General features: G+C 38.0%; 3 protein-coding genes across 4 annotated transcripts in view; 2 read left to right on the forward strand and 1 right to left on the reverse strand.

The window, feature by feature from the left end:
- LOC139126411 (uncharacterized) overlaps positions 1-5,297 on the forward strand; it is a 32,131-nt gene extending 26,834 nt beyond the window's left edge. Inside the window, exons 4-6 of the mRNA XM_070692473.1 lie at positions 3,748-3,939; positions 4,586-4,870; positions 5,107-5,297. Of these exons, the coding sequence (XP_070548574.1) occupies positions 3,748-3,939; positions 4,586-4,870; positions 5,107-5,297 (668 nt within the window). The remainder of the gene's footprint in view (positions 1-3,747; positions 3,940-4,585; positions 4,871-5,106) is intronic.
- Positions 5,298-8,113: 2,816 nt separating this feature from the next.
- Positions 8,114-16,078, reverse strand: LOC139126437 (asialoglycoprotein receptor 2-like). Of its 2 annotated transcripts, XR_011550572.1 has the most exons (6): positions 15,500-16,072; positions 14,639-14,797; positions 11,154-11,242; positions 10,666-10,802; positions 10,329-10,413; positions 8,114-8,657 (listed from the first exon to the last, which is right to left on the reverse strand). XR_011550572.1 is itself a non-coding variant. In XM_070692494.1 (5 exons), exons 1-5 carry the CDS (start codon positions 15,648-15,650, stop codon positions 10,386-10,388), a joined length of 564 nt encoding a protein of 187 aa, XP_070548595.1. In that variant the 5' UTR covers positions 15,651-16,078; the 3' UTR covers positions 10,090-10,385. The 2 variants fall into 2 exon arrangements, 1 of the variants encoding a protein (XP_070548595.1); XM_070692494.1 differs by lacking the exon at positions 8,114-8,657 and having other exon boundaries at positions 10,090-10,413; positions 15,500-16,078.
- Positions 16,079-17,506: 1,428 nt separating this feature from the next.
- Positions 17,507-23,956, forward strand: LOC139126387 (uncharacterized). The gene is made up of 5 exons (XM_070692453.1): positions 17,507-18,063; positions 20,340-20,492; positions 21,248-21,327; positions 22,114-22,258; positions 23,761-23,956. Exons 1-5 carry the CDS (start codon positions 17,511-17,513, stop codon positions 23,922-23,924), a joined length of 1,095 nt encoding a protein of 364 aa, XP_070548554.1. The 5' UTR covers positions 17,507-17,510; the 3' UTR covers positions 23,925-23,956.
- Positions 23,957-24,157: the final 201 nt, after the last annotated feature.

A 24,157-nucleotide genomic window follows, 5' to 3' on the forward strand; every position in this document is an offset into this window, starting at 1 on the left:
TATATATATATATATATATATATATATATATATATATATATATATATATTTAAATTAGTACATCATTTCCGGTGGCGATGCCCGCAAATTCAGAAACGACACGAATGGCAGCCAACTTCAAAGTCGCACAACATATTGCATTTATATAATATTAAACCGCGTCGTTTCCTTTGGATAATGCATTTATTTGATAAAATAGGGATGGAAAAATCATATAGAATGGCTCATTTTAAGCAAAATTAACTTTTAATTTATGCGGGACTTATGTTTTCCCTACAGCTCTACGCTGTAGGTTTGATTCCGGTCGAGAAGTAACGGAACTTTTTGTGTGATGAAGGAAATATATGTTTGTTCGTCGTATGACTTTATGCTTTTACCACCTATGTCGCTTTCCCGAAGATTATACGGTACTCGTTTAATTAGTTGATCTTACATTCAGGTGTATCTTTCGGGTTTATAGCCAATCGAGATCGCCAGGTACGATGTCGGTTGGCGATCCCCATGTACGACTTCCACATGGAGCTTTACGACTCGACTGGAGCCTTGACGTTACTGAGCCATTAAAACGATCGACGGTGTCCTCATTCGATTCTTTGGAATAGCTAAAGCTTTAGCGACTAGAAATTTCGTTGAACATGCCATCTATGTATGATCGGGACGTACCATTTGTATGTAATGTTAACATTTGATAAATAATATATGTTTTGGTGACGACATTTTGAACCAACTCAGAGCGTTTGTTTAACAGCGTAGATTTGACATCATTGATAATGTGTAGCTTTTCTGATGTACAAAGATTACATCGCTTGCTTATGTTAGAGTATGTTGATGCTTTGCCAATAATTGATTACGAAATGCTAGTTCTTTTTTGTTTTAAGGACCGGACGTACTTGAATAGCTCCGTTCAGTGCCTATACCTTTCGTTACGGAACGATTGCATGTTGTTAGCGGAGCGCGTCTTTTAGATGTTATCAGTGAGTCCGATGTAGACCTTCTCCGTGTTGTCCCCGTTGATACCTTGGCCTTGTAAATCACACCTTGTACTTGACAGTTACCCTTCAAGGGGCATGTAGACTTGTCCAGTCAATTACAATCAGCTGGTCGATCTTGACGTTGGTCTATCACTTTTACTGTGATACTTGACTTAATGCACAGTCCATGTGTTCACGCGCTTCTTTTACCATTTTCCGCACAAAGATGTTTAATTATTCGTTTAAACGGAATAAGAGTTAGCCTACATTTTATTGAGCGCACTGCAAAAAGTAACACTTGATTCAGTTAACCCAGAATACAACACATAATACAGCAACACAAGAAATAGTACAGAGACAACTGACGTTAAAAAACATCAATTAAAAACACGCGTGCAATCGCCGAGGAAATATTAGCGATTTCGTCAGAATCTCTGTGTATTCGAAAAAAATTGCACTTTTCCGAAAGTTCGGGGGGAGGGCAACTGTCCCACCTGCCCTCACCCTATAGCAGGCTACGGCTTTAAACTTTAAAATTTTAGTGACGATGAAGTATTACTGGTCACTGGGAGTGTGGGATCGACGGTCCGCAAAAACCCAACTCGTGTGAGGAATCTGATCCCAGATCCTTAGTGCCTGAGATTCTTGCTCACATGACCACAAAATGCATTCAATTCAAATTGGAAACATTAAATATTTAATTGTATCAGCGACTATCCAACTTCGTGGCCACCCGGACGCGAACTCTGTGGCGAGTTCCACGGCTGATACTTCAACATCTGCCACGGACGAAATGTCCAACCATAGACAGAAGAAGGGGTCTTGCCCCCTCTACTGTCTATAGTCCATTGCGAAAAATTGGCATTACATTCCAAGTGGCCTATGTTCACCAGTTATTTGGAAAATTCGGCCGTCTTTTGTGAATCTGTCACCAACGACGTACAACATTAGCCAAAATCGTGCCGACGTTCTCGTCTGACACTGGACTCTGACCTGCTTACTTTGCAGTTGCGGTAAATGTGTTACTCGTTGTGCCATTTGATAATATTGTGCATGTGGAACCAAAGTCTGTTAATCAGCCAGTCAATGCTCACGTAATACATACTGCAGAGTGTGGGATCGATTTCTGAAAGTGCGGGATCGATCTTTCCCGCACAGTCGATCCCACATTCCCAGTCGCCAGGAATGTGAGAAGAATCGACCCAACACTTTAAGAAATAGTTCCATACTGTGTATAAATGCGCATACATGAAAGCGGCATATTATTACACGAGCTCTGATTGGACAATAAACGGCATTTTGCTCCGCGTGCAAAGTTTTACCCAATCGTGCGATGAGTAGCACACAGAACGAAACTGCAAGCAAGCAGCCGTTGTCACAATTTTGGATAATGTAATTGTACGTCGTTGGTGACAGACTCACGAAAGGCAGTCAACTTTTCCGAATAACAAGTGAAAAAGGCCACTAGATGGGAACATGCCACGATTTTTTCGTGATGATAGTAGTAGAAGTTGAAATATCGCCGGTAAAACTCGCCACGGAGTTCGTGTGAGCGGCGCGGAATAATACATGGCCACGAAGGAAAAGTCACTGATACACTTAAAATAATCATTCAATGTTTCAGAGTTAATTGAACACATAAGAAATCTGATCTCAGGTCCTTAGGGTGTGATATTCTATTGTCTCTAATATAGGGCTCAGCCCTTGGTGTCGCGCCAGGGGTTAAGATGGCAATGTTATTTGTATTGATTCATGATAAACTGTAATTGTTACTTCATAAACGTTTATATGCCAACTATGCCCAGTTTCCCTCTGATGAAAGACAGTTCACGTACACACGACGTCAAACCCTGCACAGGCTGCAGCAGGGCAGGTATAGATTTTCTGTAGCGTGTAAAAATTTTGGACAAAAATTGGCAATTTTTACAATGATAACAGCCTATTGCGATAAACAAGGGACGTATTATGCAATCATTATCATTGCAATGGTAACCGCACTGCCCACCTTCCACTTGCAAGCTGAAAACTATAGCGTTCCGTCTAAAAACTTGCAATTTTTGAATCTAATTATTGACACAGGGGGCGCTCTTCTATAATTCAACCCAGCATTCTTTGCGTATGCCCCGTTCATGTGCACGACAGTTTTCTCCGTTTATCTATATCAACGATACTTTGTATCAGCGACAAGGTGTATAATAACATTTACTGGCTAATAAAAGAGGTATGTTTTATAAAAGGCATGTTATATCATAGTAATTTGTTTCGTATTTGTTTATTTACGAGTACTCAAAAAAAAAACATGGCGGCGCCCAACTGAGAAACAAGGGTACACTTCCGGTTACTCGCATAGTATATTATGAATAAGCGCATGCGTAGTCAGTAAGCCGCTGGCGCGACTATTACAGTTACAATGTTAATGTCGGGAAAAACAAGTCACGTCTTGTTACTGTCACGACGTTCATGGTCATGCTCTGATGGCCGTGACCCTGGCTGCCAATCGTTTTCACAATTACCCAAAAGTTACGCTAAGAAATGAAAATTTGTTGCAACAGTTTTGGTTTTTTCTGCACAATTTTTAAAGTTACAAGAGGCTTAGATATGAGTCACAAATTCTTTGTATCATATGTGATAATGTGGAGCGTCCATTAAATCGAGTGTTAATCCATGGTGTCTTGAACTGTATTTCAATCAGTAATGAATATCCTAGAGCTCAAACTTGTCCACTTGAAAATCACTTGTGTTGTCAGACTAATAACAAGAAATTTTAACTTTCCAGGACAAACACAAGCATTAGACCTTATTAAACGGAAGTACGATGACATTGACAGTAGAGCCGTATCAAATACGAATGAAGAAATTCTTGCCAATAGAATCCATGGATTAATATGTGTATTGGATTACAATGATCCACGATTTGGCAAGTATAAAGATAAAATGAATCAGTACAGGCGATTATTCAAAAAAGAAGGTAAGGGATGCCAAATGTATTTTTTAGGTTTTTTTTGTTAAAATATGAAGTATAGCAGCCCCTCATTTAGTTTATGTTTACGCTTATGTAGTTGTGAAAGTTGGAAAAGAAAAACATAGCAAAGAAGTCTACAACTATATCAACTGCTACACAAGCATTTCGCATTACACTTCGCTATGAGCATTTACGTCCAAACAAGAGAGAAGAAATACTGATTCCTGTGGCAGTGCTGTTGTTATAGTCAAGAAAATGCTAAACGTGTATCTATAAGCAATTTCCAACATTTGCGTCAGGAAATTTGCACGTTTGTAAAGGCTACGTGTTACGGAATACGAGCAAAATCTTTCCAGGTGAAAAATTTATCAGGTCAAAGAAAAACTGTATTAAATGAATGTAACTAGGGTCATCTTGAAGCCCTGCTTTCATATTGTAAATAAAATGTCTTTGTCTACTTTAAAATCTTTGTCTACCATACGCCTGTCAGAAGGCTTGAAAACACAATGGTGGGCTTTAAAATACAATCGTTTGATTAAATTTTGATGAATTGCATGCAGTAATGTTTAGGTTTTTAAGTTGAAGCCGTTTCGTCATTCTTTTAGCTGTAGGGAAGTGGTAAACTTCAAAATTAATTTCTATCTACTATAAGGGTACTCTCCTGTGACGGTTGTATCGTACAAAACTGAAGAAGCCATTCCCGAAACGGTCAGGCAAACAAAGCAAGAAGAAGCTGCGTTTGCCCTGGGAGCGGCGATTGACCGAACATTTATTATAAGAAACGCTGTAGCTCAAAGTGGTGGGATGGATAATAATGAACAGGCTATACTTCTGCAAATCTTGGAAACTGCGTTACTCGGTGCAGAACAGTTCATTAAAATAAGGAAGCTCGATGAAAAATGGAAAAAGGTAGACGAAAAGCGACAAACAGGGGGAGGTAAGTTGTCCCTAACTATCTTATTAGAACTTATTAGAACCTAATCTTTAAAAAAAACAACACCCAAAAACAGATTTACATAATCGGTGATATAATACTGTGTTTTTGTGGCACATCGTATCAAACCATTAAAATATCAGCGAATATCATTGACCCAATGTAAAGTTGCATATAGTGCAACCTGCAATGAATGAAGTTATCGGTCGCCGTTAATTTCGGTTGTTTTTATGTCATAGGTGTAGCAGAGTTCATCATAAGTTTGCAAAAGAAATATAAGTGGGAACAAAAAGATGTTGATGATCTCTCCAAACTCTTCGAAGACGAGGATATTGGGACCACAGCCGCTCTGAAGGAAAATTGGGAATATTTAAAAGGAAAAATTCCAAAGTGGGGCATAGTCGATATCATTTCTTCTGAGTTACACTAATCGGCCTTGTTTTGCATACATTTTGCCCACTGCAGAAAATGTTGCAAGGAGTATTAAGAAGTACTGAAAAAGGAAAGTTTGTAAACATATCGGTTGTGAGATTGCCAGCATTTTATAAGTTATTGAAACAGATGTTTGCAGACAGCTGATGATTTTAGACATTGAAATGATATCGATTAATGCTGATAAGCAACCAATACCTCTCAAGTGTTCGTTTAAGAGACAACGAATAAACATGGGACGTTAATAACACTACGAGATGCTAAAATGTGATAGAGAAATAGGTATATCTCAATAACAAACGTCTTTATATTGACATTCAAAATGTCTATTACAAGGCAATGAAGCCGTTTGATTGCCCAGTGTTCTACTCATTTTCGCTCACGTGTGTGAACACGTACGCTACAGTCGTACCGATGTCTGTCTGTCCGTCTGACTGTTTACACCATAAGTCAAGACTGCCTGGGTGGATTCAGTTCGAATGTGGTAGACAGGTACCACATGCTAATGCCAATAACAGATCAGATTTTGATAGTGTGGCTTGCATATTAATGAAGTTATGAAATATGTTTTTTTCATGTGGTACTTTCCTATGGAGATAGTAATGACAGTGCCAACATACACCAAGAAATATTTCACAAAATTTCATAAAATTTTTCACTGATAACTTTTCGCATACGCAAAGGAAGGTATGGTGAATGGTATATGCACTGAAACTTTCGTCGACAATAAAAAATAGTTGACTTGCTTTGCAGCACTATGTTTATGTTGCGTTAGAAATCGCATTCTGTATTCATTTTCACCGATGGGGGGAGAGAGAGAGAGAGAGAGAGAGAGAGAGAGAGAGAGAGAGAGAGAGGATTCATCGCCGAATAATATACTTGTAGGGGTACCAGTAGTTTCTGAAAGCATTTTGATAGATTGACAGGATAACCAGTGACCGCAATTCACCTAAAAACGGGATTACGGCACTTTGTATTTATCTCGTACTTCAGGCGGGATTTTTTCCAATATGAGGACACTGCTATATGATATAAAATGCCATAAAAATCTTTCGTTGTACTGTAATTTTGGCATAAGTCTAATAAAACTGAGTTATTGGTTTGTGTACTTTATCACACATTATTTTAAGAACTTATGTTGCAATTTATTTAATAGCAATTTAAACGTATCTCGTGGAACAAAAACATGCCATCGAGATATTGGTTGGTTAGAAATGTTGAGGGGATCTAGAGGTAAAGTCCCTGAAGAATCACTTTTGCAATTGCAACTGAACAGAACTTAATATATGACTCCAGCTGAAGAGAAACGTAACGAGGTCATTTAGCCTTTTCGCGTCTTACCGATATATGGTAAACCCATTTCATTGTGCCTTCGTATCTGCGTCACTCAAAGCGATCCATTCGTTTGATTACCGATTGTTTCTTGTCAGCTGGTAACAATACATTAAATTTGACGTTACATAAAATTTGAGCGAACTATGTGCTGAACTGAGTGACTTCTACACGATGAATCCAGTTGTGTGCCTGTGTGTGTGCCTGTGTGTGGGGGGGGTGGGGGGGGGGTTGGTGGGTGTCTGGATGGGTGGGTAAAGCCTTTGTTTTCAACCTTCTATGACCAGGTACGAAAGCGATGAAATTAGTTGCCCTTCTCAGCCCCTGTATTGTATGGATCATATGCAGCCTTTGTGTCTATAGCTGCCATACGTTAATTTTTTTTGCAGACAGTTTAGTTCAGGAGTACCCTAATGTGCATATCGTGCCCTGAGATTTGAACCATGTATTGTTCTGCGTCAGCAGCTGACTTCATAAAAATGTTGAACTTTGGAGCAGTTGCCTCGACATCTGCATACTCTCTATGCTTCTATTGAGGAGTAGATTTACATGTAAATTGAACAAACTGTGGTGTGTCCCTTGAGGGCGTTTGTATAAAGCGCCGCCAGAGAGGGAGTAAGTAATTATTCAGAGTGGTAACAGCTTGAACTTAAATTAAACTTTGGGCCAGCCTGCTGCTTGCAACTAGTTTAACCTTTTAAAAAATTTACAACTGGCTTCCTGAACATCATTCAAGGCAGACAGAGCTCCTATTCGTGACTTTACACTTTACACTGACGACTTCAAGGTTATTGTTTGCGGTCATTTCTTTCACGACGACGCCCGAAAGTTAAAGGAGTATTTTTATGAAGCAATGATTCAACGTGAGCAAAATGATTTTGTTTTTTATTAATTGTTGTCGTGCCGATTTGCTTGTGATTTTATTTTTCGTGGGACCACAGTGGAAATAAGTTTTTAACTTTTCTGTGCTATCCCAGCACTTCTGTCTTTGTCTTTTTTCTTGTTTGTACTGTATGGTTATTTTTTAACTGCTAAATAATCAATCAATCAAAATTATCAACATCGCGATGCTGTGCGTAGCGCCCCGGGGCGTAGCGGCTACAAAGTGCGGTATCTACTGGTGGCCCCACTGGCCCCAGCCACCAGACCTCAGGGAAAGACGAGAAGGAAGACAGTTCCACGCCCAGACGACAATGCCGACCGCAATGACCAAGTTATCTCTCATGACGTAGTCTCCGAGTTTATATAAGAGATTAAAGCTTTGAGAGAAGAGATAAACAACATTAAAACCGAACTTCGCTCAGGCCAGACCCAGTCCGTACACATCACTCCAACTAAAAATTGTAGCGATAGCGCTCCCGGTGATACACAGTTGCAAACCTTTGCTCCAAAGAGCCGAACATAGATCAGCTTACACGACTTAACTCCTACCGTAGCAGGAACATAACGCGATGAGACATGTTTTGTCAAATTTCACGATGAAATGTTTATTGTTTAATTATGCACCGATCGAAAATTAAAATGAAAATCGAAGTAAAGAGTGTCACAAATAAAACGAAAATGAATTTAATATTCAAATCCAAAAATCAAACACACTTAAGGAAGAGTTATTTCTTAACACAGAGCAAAATCAAAGTGAAAACTGAAACGGAAATGAATTTCAATTTGCAAACAGAAATTGAAATGATAAATAAAACGAAACGTAACTTAATTTCTAGAAAAATATCAAAATCGAATTGAACATACTTAAAATGAAAATGAATTTAGTTTGAAAAATGAAAATGATTCTAACTGTTATACAAAAATCAAAACTTAAAGTGAATCTTAAGTCAAAATCGCCATTGAATTAAAAGTAAATTAAATGATGAAACGGATAATAAAGTCACAATGGAAATGTAATTTAATATTGAAATATAAGATTTGTCAATTTACCAGTTTTGATTAACTAATAAAGACTGGTTTCATTAACCTTCTCAGTTGCCTATACTTAAGCAAAGAATTTTAATCCAAGACCTTTTGCCTCTTTCTAACATTGATTTAATACAAAATGTTTTCAGTGACATGATGCGCAGGTCAACATCTCTTCATTTATTTATTTATTTACTGGCTGAGAAGAACTGGCTGTCGCCCAATTACAGTTCCAGCAAAAGACAACAAGAACTAAAAAATAATACAGCAGAGAAACAAAAACAAGGACATTAAAAACAGAGCTAAAACAAATAAACTTCAAAACAGAGCTACATCAACGATTAAACAGTATTGAATAAAAATCTGCGAAATTGCCCATAGTTACAGTTAAAAATATCAAAGTCTCATATTTTAAAACAATATTCAATTTTTTTCATAGTTCTTTGTAAAAATGCTGAAGAATGAGCAATGACTCTTGATACATTAGGTTTAAAATATTTTTTGAGCGCAGAAAAGAAGGTGGCATCAAGAAAATTCCTACGCTCTTGTAAAGATGGAATTTTGAAAAAGGTACAGAGTCGGTTTTGTAACACGCCGCATGCTCATTCCGTATCGCGATTCGCCAGAATACGTCACGTGACGAGAAAATAGATACGTCTAGTCCCCATTGAATCGACAAAAGTGACATCAGGGGTATTTTTTGAAAAGCTATTTCCCCAAGGAAATAGTTTGACCAATTTGGGAAAGTGCTCGGTCTAGTGACCGTAGTGTCGTCTCAACAATGGCGGGTGACTAGAACGTGATGTGCGTCCGGGATAGGTGACGACACATTCTCTAAAACAGATTTTCCAACATTTTCCAAAATTTTCCAACATTCCAACAGCGTAGGAACTTGAACAGCTCATCGACGGAAAAGATTAAAGTGCAACTAAGGATGTCGCTAGGTACGATTAGAATATTTTTTTAAAGAAAGTGTTACCACGTACAACTGATACCGCTGTGGAAACATCGCCGAGTTAACTTGTCACAATGGATTGTTGCGTTTCAAAAGATCAAACACATTGAAATCTATGTAACAATACAACAAGAGCATGTGTTGTGTTATAAAACACCTATAGCCTGGTCTTTATTCGGACTACAGCGCCCGTCTATTACCCCTCGTGGCCGTGTGTTACCAGAAACACATCGCCATTCCCCGAGGCCGTAGGCCGAGGGGTATAGCGATGTGTTTCTGGTAACACAGAGCCCCTCGGGTAATAGACGGTGAATATACGGTGAATGAGATACAGCTGGTGTGGAGACCATACTTGACTGACATACTCAAGGTGGGCTTAAGTGGGACAAGCGTTATATACAGGGTTTTGAGAGTGTTGACATTGCTAAAATTACGTGAGTTACGTTTTGTAAAACCTAGCAGCTTGGAAGCTTTAACAGTAATGGCATTAATGTGCGCAGAGTAGTTCAGATTTTGGGTGAGAAGAACACCCAGGTCTTTAACTGATGTTACTCTGTGTAAATTGTCCCCATTAATACAATAATCATACAGAATTATGCTCAGTAGTAATATTTACGTGGCAAAGACCACGTGAATTACAGGTTTCAATATCTATAGCCACCTAAGACTGAATTTTCCAAGTGTTCGAAAACTCTACCTTACTATAAGGATTAGTATCTGTATATCTCTCATTTACTGTCTAGTCTAAAACAGACGGTGTAGTATATGAACACTCTAATGAAAACGACTGCTTTCTCTACCAGTAGATATAATACAGAATTAAAAGATGCATACAATGAATATTGCCAAATCGTGTGTAACAGATTTTCGGTTCTTGTCGTTTACGGTATTTCAATCAGAGTCTTCGTCTTTAAGGAATCTGAAAAACAATCATTGAGACAAAATAAATGACAATAGTTTTTAACTCTCATGCTTAAATCATACACAACACACATTGTGATTGTTATGTTTCCGAAGAGAAACGATCCACTTTCGCTTTTGAAAAATACAGCGAAGTGATGACATATCCACAACATTAATTATCAAACAACTACCATACTGATGATGTAATTTCGATTGTGTTAAAGGAAGAACACGAGGAATGCTTTTGAATTTGAGTATGATTTTTTACCCCACATTGCTTTCGCATATGAAATAATTGAGATCTGAGCAGCCATAGTGATCCCACAATCCATCTGTCAGGCATGCGCACATCTGCAAACTTCTATGGTCAGTCGGTTCACCGTATCGCCAGTTATTGTAATCAACCTGGAAATGAAATACAGAATTGTGTAATTGATTGATGTGGTATTTCGACTAGGACAATGTTTGATAATGATGTCAAAATATGAAATAAATACTATACCTCACAGTGGTATACTTGTAGCATAATAATGATATTATAAAAATACTATATTATGATACCTAGTAGTTCTTTCTTTAAGATAATTATTTGAGAACACGAGATATATTTTAGCACTGTATTCGTTTGAAACAGCAATATAGGGTTTTTGACTTGCAATATCGACAAATCCCTCGAGGAACCGCATGTTCAATCGAATAAACAGTCATGTGACCGGAGCTGTAGGGAAACATATATTTGCCTTGATGGCGTCTTACCGATGTTTTGTCAACCCATTTCCAAGTGCCGTCGGTATCTGCACCTGTCAAACCAATCCACACGTGGACTCTTCTGTTGCCAATAGTTTCTGGTAGTAATAATTTGAAAAAAATTGAAATTATATCAACATTTGAATATGATACTCGTACGGAACTGAGTGAAGACTGGCCGCAAAATAAGCCCGAGTTTCACTACTGGTCCTCTTCATTTTATTTTTTGGTCATAATGCACTTATAATGTTATGCGTAGTATCGTACTAAAGTTTATTTGACGCCCAGATTGAAACATCTGTCACTCGAGGGCGCTCTCCATGCGCCCTCCTTGGAGTGCGCCCAAACACGACTGATCTTTCAGTTCACACCATGCCATGTCGTGGTTATTATTAGCTGCCATTGACGGACCGAGAATAGTAGAGGCCACTAAAAACGTTTATCCAAATCCTGTAATATTTTCATGTTATTTGCAAGCTACATTTCTTTCACTGTCCTCGCTCTGATCATTAGTAGCACACTTAATTGGGTGCAAGAGTAATGATATGACCTTGACATCTCTAGATCGACTTATAATGTGGGTTTTTCCCCGACCGAATTTAAAATGGGAAATTTGACACCTTTAACGAAACAGAATTTTTTTTCCAGTTTATCAAAGCAATATCCTTTCATTCCGAGAATCGCCCAGAGATCTGTTCTCTGTAGTCGGTAAAAGCGAAAGTGATTGTTGTGTCGGCTCAACACGGCCTTACAACCAAACCTATCAAAACCAACTCTCCTTGACGCTTTACTCGATAGAAAACAACCTGGCGTAAATCATCGTGGCCTAAAATTAAACTCGACCTGACTCCACAACGTGATATATACCAACTAGGCCTTAGTCAAATCGTATGCTTGTACTCAAGTACTATATATCAACTGAAAGCTATTAGGAGGGACATTGATGGTAGATTTTGTCCAGTCTATGCAAGGGGTAAACACAAGTATTGTATAGGAATTATACCTAGGGTGGTTGAGCTCCTCGATAATACCCTTATCGAAACGGTAAAAGGTTTGAAACAATTACACAATTTTTGTAGCATATTAGACAAGTCTATAGGATGCATTCTACATGTTTTATAGAAAAAGACTAAAATAGATATTTTTTTCTTAATAGACACATTAGATACCATTGCTGAATCTCTTATACACCAAATCTTATCGTCTCCATTGTACTACACAGAGATGAAGTAATATTGCGATTCCTTCAAAAGCAGATGGATTGGTTTCATTAAATGTGTGTTTTAAAATTACGTATTTCTATCTAACCACGCAATCAGGAGTTTGTACACAAATTATCAAAAATAAAGTGACCTTTAGGGTCAGAGGTCAATTATTCCAGCGACTAAATCGATGATCGATGGGTACCTGTGTTCATTCGGTAAATTTACAGATAAACAAACATGATACCCTAGCACAAAAAACCCTAAGTTACTCGACAATCACAATGGGGGAGAAATAAAATCAATACAGTTAGGACCATGTAAATGCAAAGTGGAATATGTTTTTTTAAATTACATTTCAGTGTAGTCTATTATTGTCTTTACGAGGTTACCTAAATAACACTATGCATCAAGTTGATAACGTTTTGCAATACAGTGTACGCGGTGACGTCATATTGAACACTTTTTAATGTTTTCATTCAGCACTGATATGGCTGTAAGTCTTAAAATACTATCGATGAGATTTCAAGGAGATCTTTCGTTTCAACTTTAAGAAATAAATTCGAGGCCGCTTGCTTTTCTACGTAGATACCGTCAGTTCGAATGAAATTAAATCACTACTAATTGTGAATTTCATCCATGAGCTGAAATAGCAAACTGCCTATAAAATAGAAAGGAATTCCCCTATATCTGCTCATTTCATATGACCATCCTCCCACCATCAACTGTTGAATTTAATTCGTCTTCACAAAAACCTTTTCTAAACAAATTTACTATTGTGGAAATGCACAAAATATTAAGTAGTGTATTGGCACATAAGCTGTGTTACAGACCAATTCTAATGCTATTATTGCGTTTGAGGCTACATTGATTGGTATCTGTGCTAATTAAGTAAATGTAGGGATACTCCTTTTCTGGGATTTTAAACGAGCATGACATTCTTACACAAAAGGCCCTCTAACTTACTAGAAAATCAAGATGAGAAAAAGATAAAATGATCTTCAGTTTTGGCAGTAATGAATTGCTACTTTCCTGATCAATTTTTGACCTTGAAGCACTTGAAGATTCTTTTGTAAGTAAATAGGAGTAGTATCTCACAGAGTTATTGTGCTGCATTTCAAACACCATTCCAAACCACCCCAGCCGCGATATAAAACCATTCTGATAATATGGGATTCAAACTTTACTTTGGGTGAGTTTAAAGTGTATAATATGTACTCTTATCCGTTCATGGGTCTGAAGTACCGCCGTTTTTTCGGGAACAATAACGACGAACAAAACAATCCCAATGCAGAGAGTGACCGCTAGGTTCCGGCTGGCCTTATGGGTAATATTATGTCGTCGAAGGTTCGTGAGCATGCTATGCAGACCTAATTAAACCTTGATTATGGCCTCCCCAACCAGCTGTATTGCCTCCTGGATAATCCCTGCATAACATATATATTGCCTTGTGATGTTATCTTCTGTAAAATTGAACATCGAGCGATCATGTTTCCACCGCCATCGTTTCTCGACATTTTTCTGTCATTTGGAGAATACGCAGTGGTACCAACGTGCTCTGAGCATGCCACCATCACAGGGAGATAACATCAGCGAACTTGATATTTACTGAATTAGTAAAGGGGTTAGTGTTACCACACATGTTTCTATTTTGACGGTTTTTATACAGTGTTACATTCAAATATAACATTAGGACGTGTTTATTGTGTCAATAACCGCTATTTTGTATCGACAGTTAAAAAGATAAAAAGGTCAAAATTCAGTTAGATATACGTGCGATTTTGATTCGGCTTACTGGAATATAAAAATTAACGTGTATGCCATTTTGTCCCCAAATTCTTCTAGGAATCATATTCTAAATCCTCAATCAGTTTATTGCAGAGTGGAATTGACGTGGTCGAAGGTCTAGAAATTTACGCGCGTAATGGTCTATCGACTATGTCATAAATGCCATTACGTCATAAATGCCACTTCAGGTGGAAAACGTACATTCTGGGACAAATAAGAAATATTGGAAGTCACAGCATGCCTTACATGGATTTCGTTTTAATATCAATGTGCACAATTTATTCCTGCTCCCCAATACTCTCAGAAGAGACACTGGTATTTTAAACGCATTGGCTTCAATATATAGTGATCCTGTTCTGGGATATCTACTTGCTATAAATGTAAAAGAAGTTCCTTCCAAAGAGATTTACACGAAATTTCGAGATTGCCATGGCAAAGAGCCACTAGAATTTGTTCGTATTGTTAATTTGTTGTTTAAATCGTGAAAATATCTTCCTTTCCTACCTGTCAGAAAGTCATTGGTCTCTTCGTCTCTGATGATGGCGAGCTGCCCTCCAAATCGTTTGCAAAATGACTGTGCCTCACTCCACGAAAGAGCCGCGAGCAATCTACTGAAGTAATAACACTTCTGCCTGAAGTAATACCATTCGCTACCACTACATGCTGGGAGAGAGAGAGAGAGAGAGAGAGAGAGAGAGAGAGAGAGAGAGAGAGAGAGAGAGAGAGAGAGAGAGAGAGAGAGAGAGAGAGAGAGAGAGAGAGAGAGAGAGAGAGAGAGAGAGAGAGAGACAGAGAGACAGAGAGACAGACGGACAGACAGAAAGACGGAGTTTAGAGTGGTAACGTTCGTTAAACGTTTAAAATATATTTTCTTAAAATTCAAATTAAGAGAAGAGGATGAAGAGGATAATTTAGATTTCAGTTGTTGTCTTACATGATGCATGAGGGTACTTATTACTATAGCCAAGCTATTTCATTTAAGAATCCTAGGTTAATTAATATAACATCGACACCACTTTCCTTACAAAGTTACAGATTTAGCATGTAACGCAGTTCCGCCTTACGACCAAGTAAAACCAAATTATGCTGTGATGTATGAGTTCTAATTTTTCTGTTCTCTGGTGCTTCTCCTCGATTTACGCTAAAAAGTTATTTTAGAAAAAGAGACAATTTAACGCTTATAAGAAATCAGTTAGGGCGGTTTTTAACTTCCCAATGGTTACAAAAATTCAACATTGAAATTGTTTTAAATTTAAAGTGAAATAATGAACATGAAATATTCTACAACAGAAGAAGTTATCAACACTGATGTAAAACATTATACATCATGTAGAGTTGCTTAACGTCGTCAAGTCTATTACTCACCCAAGCTTTCATTTCTAACACGTTTGTCTAAGAGGCGAAGTCTCTCCGTTAAAATTGGCAAAAGATTGGTTTGATAATCACCCAGCCTGCTTTCTAAGCTCCTTATATCTTGCCTGCGTTCCTGGTTTTCTTGATTCAGTTTGTGAATCATTCCCAAAATTCGCTCTTCCCCTTCATAAATCCTGCCAGAGCGTCGGTGTGCGACCCGAAGCCTTTCGCTTACCACGCCAAACAGATGAATGGTTTGGTTGGCGTCCGTCAGAACCCGGTCGGCACTCGGCACGCACCAGTCTCGCTACGTCCAGAGGTAAGTACGTGAGTGCAGACATCGGACTGGCTGCAGTAGTCATCGTAGTGAAGGCATTCACCGACACCAGTAGCCGTTGTATCGACGGTATTTATAAAACGAGTGCACAGAAAAGTTATTTCCAGAATTAGTGCAAACATGCTGAATCTATTTCTGCCAAAGCTGAAGATAGTGAATCACTGTATTTGATTGTCATTCGGAAAATATCCACACTGTAAGGCTTGACTATATCGCCTGTTGACTTTCTGCTGGATATTAAAGTATTTATTGGTACACGGAAGTGAAATTTGTAGAGTGTTATGTTTCATGGTATTAGAATCCCCAGTTTCCCATCCTGTGTACTTTACTCTTAATAGCTGATATTTTAACCTCATATCCTCTTTCGCTATTGAGGTTCAATGCGTCTCACGGACGCATGTTCCGTTTCTGTTCTGCTATAAAAGTTAGGGGCTTATCTTAAAGCGCTAGGTGTCAGGAAAATTTTCACGGTCTGAGTGTTTTTCGAAAATTTTCTTTTTTCCGTAACGTTAACACAAGGATGACGACCATTTTGAATTTCAAATATTAGTAAATGTTGGTTAATTTGTTTCTCTAGTACAAAACTTCGAACGGTATCCTATGATGTTCACTTTTAATTTGGTAAGAGAAAATTAATTAAAAAAATTTGGCGACATTTTAAATATTTTATTATATTGCGTTTCAATGATTAATTTCACAGACGTATAATACAATGGTGGAAACAGCGTTATGTTATGTAGCAAGATTTACCGACGACAAAAGGATTACCAGATAAAGTGCTTTTATAAAAGGTTTCTCCGCAATAAGGGTGATGTCAGAGAAATACATAGTATGTCTGTTCTTTGCACGTTGACTAGTTCCTGGTTTTGTAAGACCATTCGTATAAAAAACTGCCGGTTACTGTTAATATTACAGTTACTATTGAGCATGTATATCCTGTTTCTTCTCTATACATCCTCGTTGAGCGGGTATCAGTAACATTTTGCAGATGCAGGATGGAGTGATTTTTCACTGGGTTCCACTGCATGGTACTACAGAAGAAAATTGATTTCAGACAAGAATTCTACATACAGTCTCGAACATACAGTAAATTAAGGTAGTATGCCCCTCGAACGTGAAAGACTTAAATTTTTGCTAAAACTTTCCTCAAGAAATCGTTCACGATTCAACCGTTCACTCTCAAAATTGAAAACAAGAATCAGAGCCCACCGTGCAAAGTTTAAGATGTACGGATATTTGAAATTCAAAATGGCCGCCATCCCTGTGTTTACTCTTGGGGAAAAAAAATTTTCGATTTTCAAAATACAAAGACGGCAAAAGCTTTTCCTTCTCCACGGGGCTTCAAAACGAGCCCCCACAAGTGGTAGATAAGTAGAGTATTTGGGAAGTTTGAGAGTCTGAATAACTGTCCTCGAGGTGAATTCTACCTTAAATTGATAGTAACAACGTGACAGCTTGGGCTACAGCTCAATGACCTTCTGAGATGTCAGGGAGACATCAAAATGACAGCTTCGCAGTGGTCATATCACGTTAGTTTTGTAACCTATGCGTTGGTCGCAACAGGGAATATGTTACTTAATAAAACCCTTGTATTTTCACTTTTGCAGGAAGTGTGACGACATCGTTGCTATAAGTGATGTAGGTTTCAACGCATAACTGTCAAAGTGCTAAATGTCGTCAAACAAGATGGGCAGTCCGCTGCTTATATTTGTCTTCCTGCCCGCTTTTATATTTCACTTCGGAGATACCACTCCGCTGATGAAGAGAGATACCCTGTGTCCTGATAACAACAACTACTGCTACAGGAGCGATATTTGCACCTATTTACTCGCATTTCATGGCTCCGAAGACAGCCAATGCCCAGAGGCGGAGAATTTCGTCACAGCGGTGAATGAAGTTGTTGAAAATGTTGAGTTGCTTGACTATAGAATGGATGAAGTAGAGGAACGCATAGAAATTCTTTATTACCTGCACGAACGAGCGCTCTCTATTGTAGACCAGGTTAATGACACTTTCGTAAGGCAACGTCGGCATATCGACTTGCTGGAACCAATAATAGACTCCATGGTAAACATTTCCGACACAATCTCATCACTGGAGCACAGAATTGAAGGCCACGGGAATTGGTGTAGAGAGCAGCTGGAACGACGAGACATCGGCCTGAGGGAATGCCAGCACAACTCGACGGAAAGTGACCGGCAATTGAGAGGGCACCGTGAACAATTGGCCGAAATGTCAAGTGAGCACATTTTAATAGTCTATGTATCGATTAGGCAATTGCGAACGAAAGTAATCTTTATGCAACTTTGACACTGTCATGTTATTTACTCAGACTAGAATGTACCGAGGCCGCATTTCGACAGAATAATATAACGATGGGCGCACACGAATGCGAAGGTACCCTTTTGTATACAGCAAAATCGTTTTCCAGGATTACGCAATTAGCGAAGCGTTCAATGATGAATGCATTATGTATATAGTGAAAATAATTTTGATAACATGTGTCAATGCGCACATATTGATAACATGTGTCAATGCGCACATATTGATAACATGTGTCAATGCGCACATATTGATAACATGTGTCAATGCGCACATATTGATAACATGTGTCAATGCGCACATATTGATAACATGTGTCAATGCGCACATATTGACAACATGTGTCAATGCGCACATACTGATAGAGACAAATCCAATGCATATATTGGTGACTTTGTAAATTTGTCAAGGCAATTTAAAATAAACATCTCCAACAGATAGAAGCTTTCTCTGATTGACAGCTTTCATGAACTTCTGTTGAAATAGATGAAGCCAGTCCTTTTATTTTGTTGACCAGATAAAACTTTTTGAATATGGATATTGATCCAGGATTTTGCGACTTGAATGTTGAATACAAATTATTGCAAAGTGATTAGTAAAATAAGCAAAGTTCTGTAAACAGAATTATGCTACTTTTCAACAGGTTGCGTTCTGGCATGTTTTGGCAACTTTCACCACTTCGAGCACATTGCTGACTGGTAAATTGTGATAGAAACCGCGTTTTTCACTTACTGTATCGCCTCCTACGAACTAAAACCCCTAAGGGTAGTCATTCGACCAACCTAACATGACCAACTTGATTGGACTGATCGTAAATTTGCTAAATTATGTCTCCTTATAAATTGTTAGGCCAGGCTGACCCAGAATATCCGCGCTAACAAAGTAAATTCATACTCACCGCTTTCTTCTACTGTTTTCTGGGAATACATATACGCGATTTCAAAGACAGCATGTCGTAAACTGTGCGGCTTTTGCCGAACAAAACGAAATTACAAAAAAAATTCTAAGTCCGATGAATATCATAGAATGTAGCAAAACTCACACTATCTACAATACTCCTACGTTTTTTACAAGCTGCTCATATCTGTGGCATTCGCCTGATTTGCTTCAATCTTACCCAATTGCTCAACGTCGATCTTCGTATTTCTCGGCTTTTTTTGAAAACAGTTAGTGGACCATCGCCAGATTAATGATGTAATCTCATTTTCTTAAAGTTGTTGTTACACTTCTTCATATGACAACTCAACTGTCAGAGACGATCAGTTCGAATTTACTTCATTTTTCTTTCACGATTTGTATTTTCATCCACGTTTTTCATTAACAAGTTTTATAAAATATTACTCAGGGGTTGTTGCATCATGGCGTGGCTTACAGTCATAAAGTGTTGCCGTTTCTTTATAAGAAGGTCGTATGCGCCACGAATGTGAAAGACTTAAACTTTTGCTCAAACTTTCCTCAATGAAATTTTTGCCCATTCTCTTACCTAATCGATAATACAAATCTTGGGACACCGTGCAAAATTTGGTACTAGAGGAACAAAGTACCTCAAAGTTAAGTATACTTAAGATTCAAAATGGCCACTATCCCTTTGTTAACTCTATGGGGGACGATCAAAACTTCTTACACAAGAGCTTTAGAACTAATCCCACGAGTGGTAGATAAGACTGAAATTGTTCAAATTTGAAAGCCCCCAAATCTGTCCCCGAGGTGCGCGCGTTCAAGCTCTACTTTGTGTTTGTCTCAGGAAACCTTTGTGATGTACCCGACAAATGTGACGGGCGTTCGTCGAGATATACAAATATTCCACGCAAAAGCTGAAGCGTATTATGCCCTACTTAATGAACCTCTGTTTTTTAAAGGGATAGTTCCTTATTCCTGATTGCCGCATTAGTTATTTTGACATTGAGAATTTACATGGTGTCAACCTATTGTTTTTACCTTTGAATTTTTATCGTGTTGGCTGACTTGCTTTAAAATAAAAGCTGCTCAATGACCCACCCCTTTAAAATGGAGGGGATTAAGCCGAGCGGTTTTGACTGTGACGATTTTGCTAGGTCACTGGGTGACGCACGTTATGAGTTTGAATCCTCTAGAGAAATCATTGAGTTTGCACTTAAAATCAATTTAAGAAACTAAGCCCTCCATTTCATCGAGGAAACGCTGCCAAAGATAACATAATTCCTATTATTCCAGACTGCCCTGCTGACTGGCATTACTTCAATGGCCGATGTTACTACGTTCAATCGAATGAATCATATTCATGGCAGGAGGCATATGATATTTGCTACGACATGGATGGTCGCCTTGTGATCATACAGGACAGACAACTCGATGATTTCCTTCGAAGTAAGTTTGCTGGACAGATGATTTTATTTTATGTATTTTTCAATGGTGGAGCAACCATATTTCCCAAAACCGTGAAATAAAACCCCGATGAGGGATACAAAAAGCCTCCTAACTTATTCGTAATGGCGCGTGAACGACAACTGACAACATAAAGATCGACTTCTCAGTAAAATATTGAACCACACGAATCCCAAACAAAACTTATTGGCATACCATAAATGTATCCGGTTTCACAAATACCTAGAACACACAGATATCGGCAAATTGTAGTAAATGCAAATTTTTCAGTTCTATTCACAGAATATAAATACACCGTACCCTTTTATTTCACACATACCATGTTGCCTCAAGAGAAATGCAATCATTCAATTTAGTTTGACAGGTGCAGTTTCACTTCCCTTTCGTATAGTTTTCAAACCTATTTCTTAAAGTTGTAAATTTCACATGAAGACAACGGTACGTATTTACCCGTGAATGAAATGCACACGATAGTGTTATCAAAAGTGTAAAACTACTCAGTCGATATTTTCCGCTGTTTTTTCAAAGGAAAGACAATCTTGCGATTTTGTGTTGAAATTCTTCTAACAACATGAATTTGTGATAATTGTTGTAATGGTTCGTGAATCATCATGTTTAACCGTTCAAGTCTACTTTATCGGCCGTTACAGTAGAACTTAATGGTAGTCCCCCATGTTGAAAGCACGCTTGGCCAAAAGTATACTTGCAATTGGATTTCGTCGATTTTCTCTTCTCAGCTCTTCGTCATGGCAATCTATGGATTGGTCTGAGTGATATAAGATCCGAAGGGCATTGGGAATGGATTGATGGTACCCCCGTAAGTACATTTCATTGATACATTACATAGTTTACTTGCATCGGAGCGCGCGTACCATCGTCGGTATTTGCACTGCAGTGTAATGCCAAAAACTTTATGCTCATGGTTACGTATATGTCAGTGCAGTACGACAAGAATACAATCATTGACGCCGTTTCAATCCAATGATTCTTGTGATTGCGTCATCTCGCGTCACGGCCCAGCGTCAGTAGTTTTAACTCTGAGCGAAAGTTTCAAGCAATAAAGTCATAAAACTACTAAATAAACTAAAAAAATGAAAACAAATTCAAAAGCATCGTCGTATTTTCGTTTTGAATAATACATATCACAAAGTTCGACAGCTTCCAGCCTTGAGGGTGAGCTGCACGTTGACAGCCAGCTTGTGGCAACGATCAAAGCTGTGGCACAATGCAAAGTTCGCTGCAGTACACTGAGTAGTTGTTCTCACCAGTGAGCAGACGTACGCGTAACGAGCGAAAATGTCAACACTTGTGACAAAGAAGAAGATCCTAAAGATATCTTCATCCATAACCCATCTATCTCTAGCAGTTGACTGTCACTTTATTGAAATTACATAGCTGCGTAAGCTCATTGACTCAGCACTATTATGATATTATATGTAATAATAACATATAACATAACCCCATTGTGCCGTTTATAAAAGGCAAACACACACACACACACACACACACACACACACACACATACATATATATATATATATATATATATATATATATATATATATATATATATATATATATATATATATATATATATATATAGTTGAATTACAGTAACTGGTATCAAAACGAACCAAATAATTTGCAAGGTGGTGAAGACTGTGGGCAAATGCGAAAGAGAATGGATGGGCAATGGAATGATGGGCCCTGTGCTACGACCTGTGGCTTTATTTGTGAAAATAATAAAGGTACAGTGGCTAAGTCTAATGTTTTTTAGAATTTTCTTATGTAAATCGTATTAAATGTATATTATATAATGATTACTATATACATACACATGGACAATGATTGGGAAATTTAAGTGGACGTTTAGCTTGTCATGAGTTAAAGTCAAAGATATGTACAGTCAAAGATATTTATTATGTATATTGACTTTTCATCAGGCGTACAGGCCCAAAAGGTTACGTGAGTCAGCTTTGTTCAAATCAAGGTGAAATGATCAAAATGTATAGCAATTCGAGTGCTATATTTTTTATAAATTTTCGTAAAACAGCTAAACAGTAAATAGTCCGATAGACTATAAATTTGTTATGCAGGGTTGACTTTTTGTGTGACATCAGTTCAACTTGTTCAAACTATGGTAAAACTAGTTACATGACAATTTGGGTCAAAAATATTCTTCTCAGAAAATTCTGTGCAGATAGTTTTCAAAAGTGTTTCGCAGATCCCTTAGTATGACGCGACCACAGTTTAATCTAATATGTGATTAATAGCAACATCAGACAGATAGTATATTAAGGGCAATGAAATGTTATTACAATGATCCTTTTTGGAAACATTATCCGAAAGCCTTGTATTGGCATCAAATTGTTGACATTTCTTGAGAATACTATTTGCATGGTGACTTAAAATAATACTTCAATTTCAGAGATATTATATACCTTTTGAACATTTCCCACCAAAATGAAGTGTTGCAAATTGTATACATTACAGTAATATCTGGAATATATCTTTAAGCGTATATGACGCCACATCCTCGGATATAAACATGATATCCTGAGCTCAGTGGAGAAGCTACACTATGTAGTGTACTTTCATTATAGATGTATAGTAGATAGCCTTCATATTTTCTGTTCAGGAGCAGTGATAACATAACTTTCAGACGTGTGGTCCAGGCTTCTACTTCAGGGGTGAGGGGGCGCTTAATGTTCAAGTTTTGATAAAACAACTTTTCCTATAGAACCGTATGAAACATAGTTTCCAAATGTGATTTGTTCATGGTTTCGGGTGATATTATTCAGATTAGAGGGAAATTACAGCCAAAATATCTTTATTAATGAAACTTCTTATTTGATTGTCTTTGGTTTGGTATGTTGAACTATGATGACCAATGGGAGCACAGTGTCACTGATGTGATGCTATTTGTTGTCACAAAATTACTTACATAACTTTCAAATCTCTGATACAGGTTGGTTTTGAAAACTGTTTACTGTGATGGTGAAATTTGTGCCTGTACATTTTGGTCAATATTCCCTACTTTTGTTAACATGGCGTTTTGTCTGAAATGTTCGTAGGATAGAATTTATACTGTAGATGCATTGGCATGATTCTAACTAGATTTGGATACATGATTGTACAATTACCTGTTATTTTCATATTTTGTGTGTTGAAAGTACGTCCGTTATGCCCTTGTCCAAAGGCAGCACAGAGCATTTTGATTGACTGACGCCGTTCTATGTTCTATCGTCAGCATCACCAAACTTGTGGTTCAACTTTAGATCTGTGGGATCCATACCAGGAGAAGACAGAATACAGCCAACAGACAATGTGATGATAACAAACCAAGGTGAACGTGGCGATATTGCACTATTTCCCATTTTGGTACACTCTTTTCTCGTGATGAAGATGTGTTAACTGTTCGTGTACTTGATGTGTTTGCAGGCGCGCCTTATACGGCAAAGGGAAAATGTTATGATAAAGGGGAAATGCTATGATATTGGAATTTGACATTGGTTGTGTTAAAGTTATGTGATCCCTTGATGTTAAAGCTGTTGTTGTTTGGTCCAATTATAGTGGTGTTGGTGTTGATGAAAGAGCAAAGTTTACATCTAGGTTTACGGCAGGGTGATGTTCCATGGTACAGTTTA

This window comes from Ptychodera flava (genome assembly GCF_041260155.1).
Source record: "Ptychodera flava strain L36383 chromosome 3 unlocalized genomic scaffold, AS_Pfla_20210202 Scaffold_27__1_contigs__length_13241970_pilon, whole genome shotgun sequence".
In the NCBI taxonomy this organism is placed as follows: Eukaryota; Metazoa; Hemichordata; class Enteropneusta; family Ptychoderidae; genus Ptychodera; species Ptychodera flava.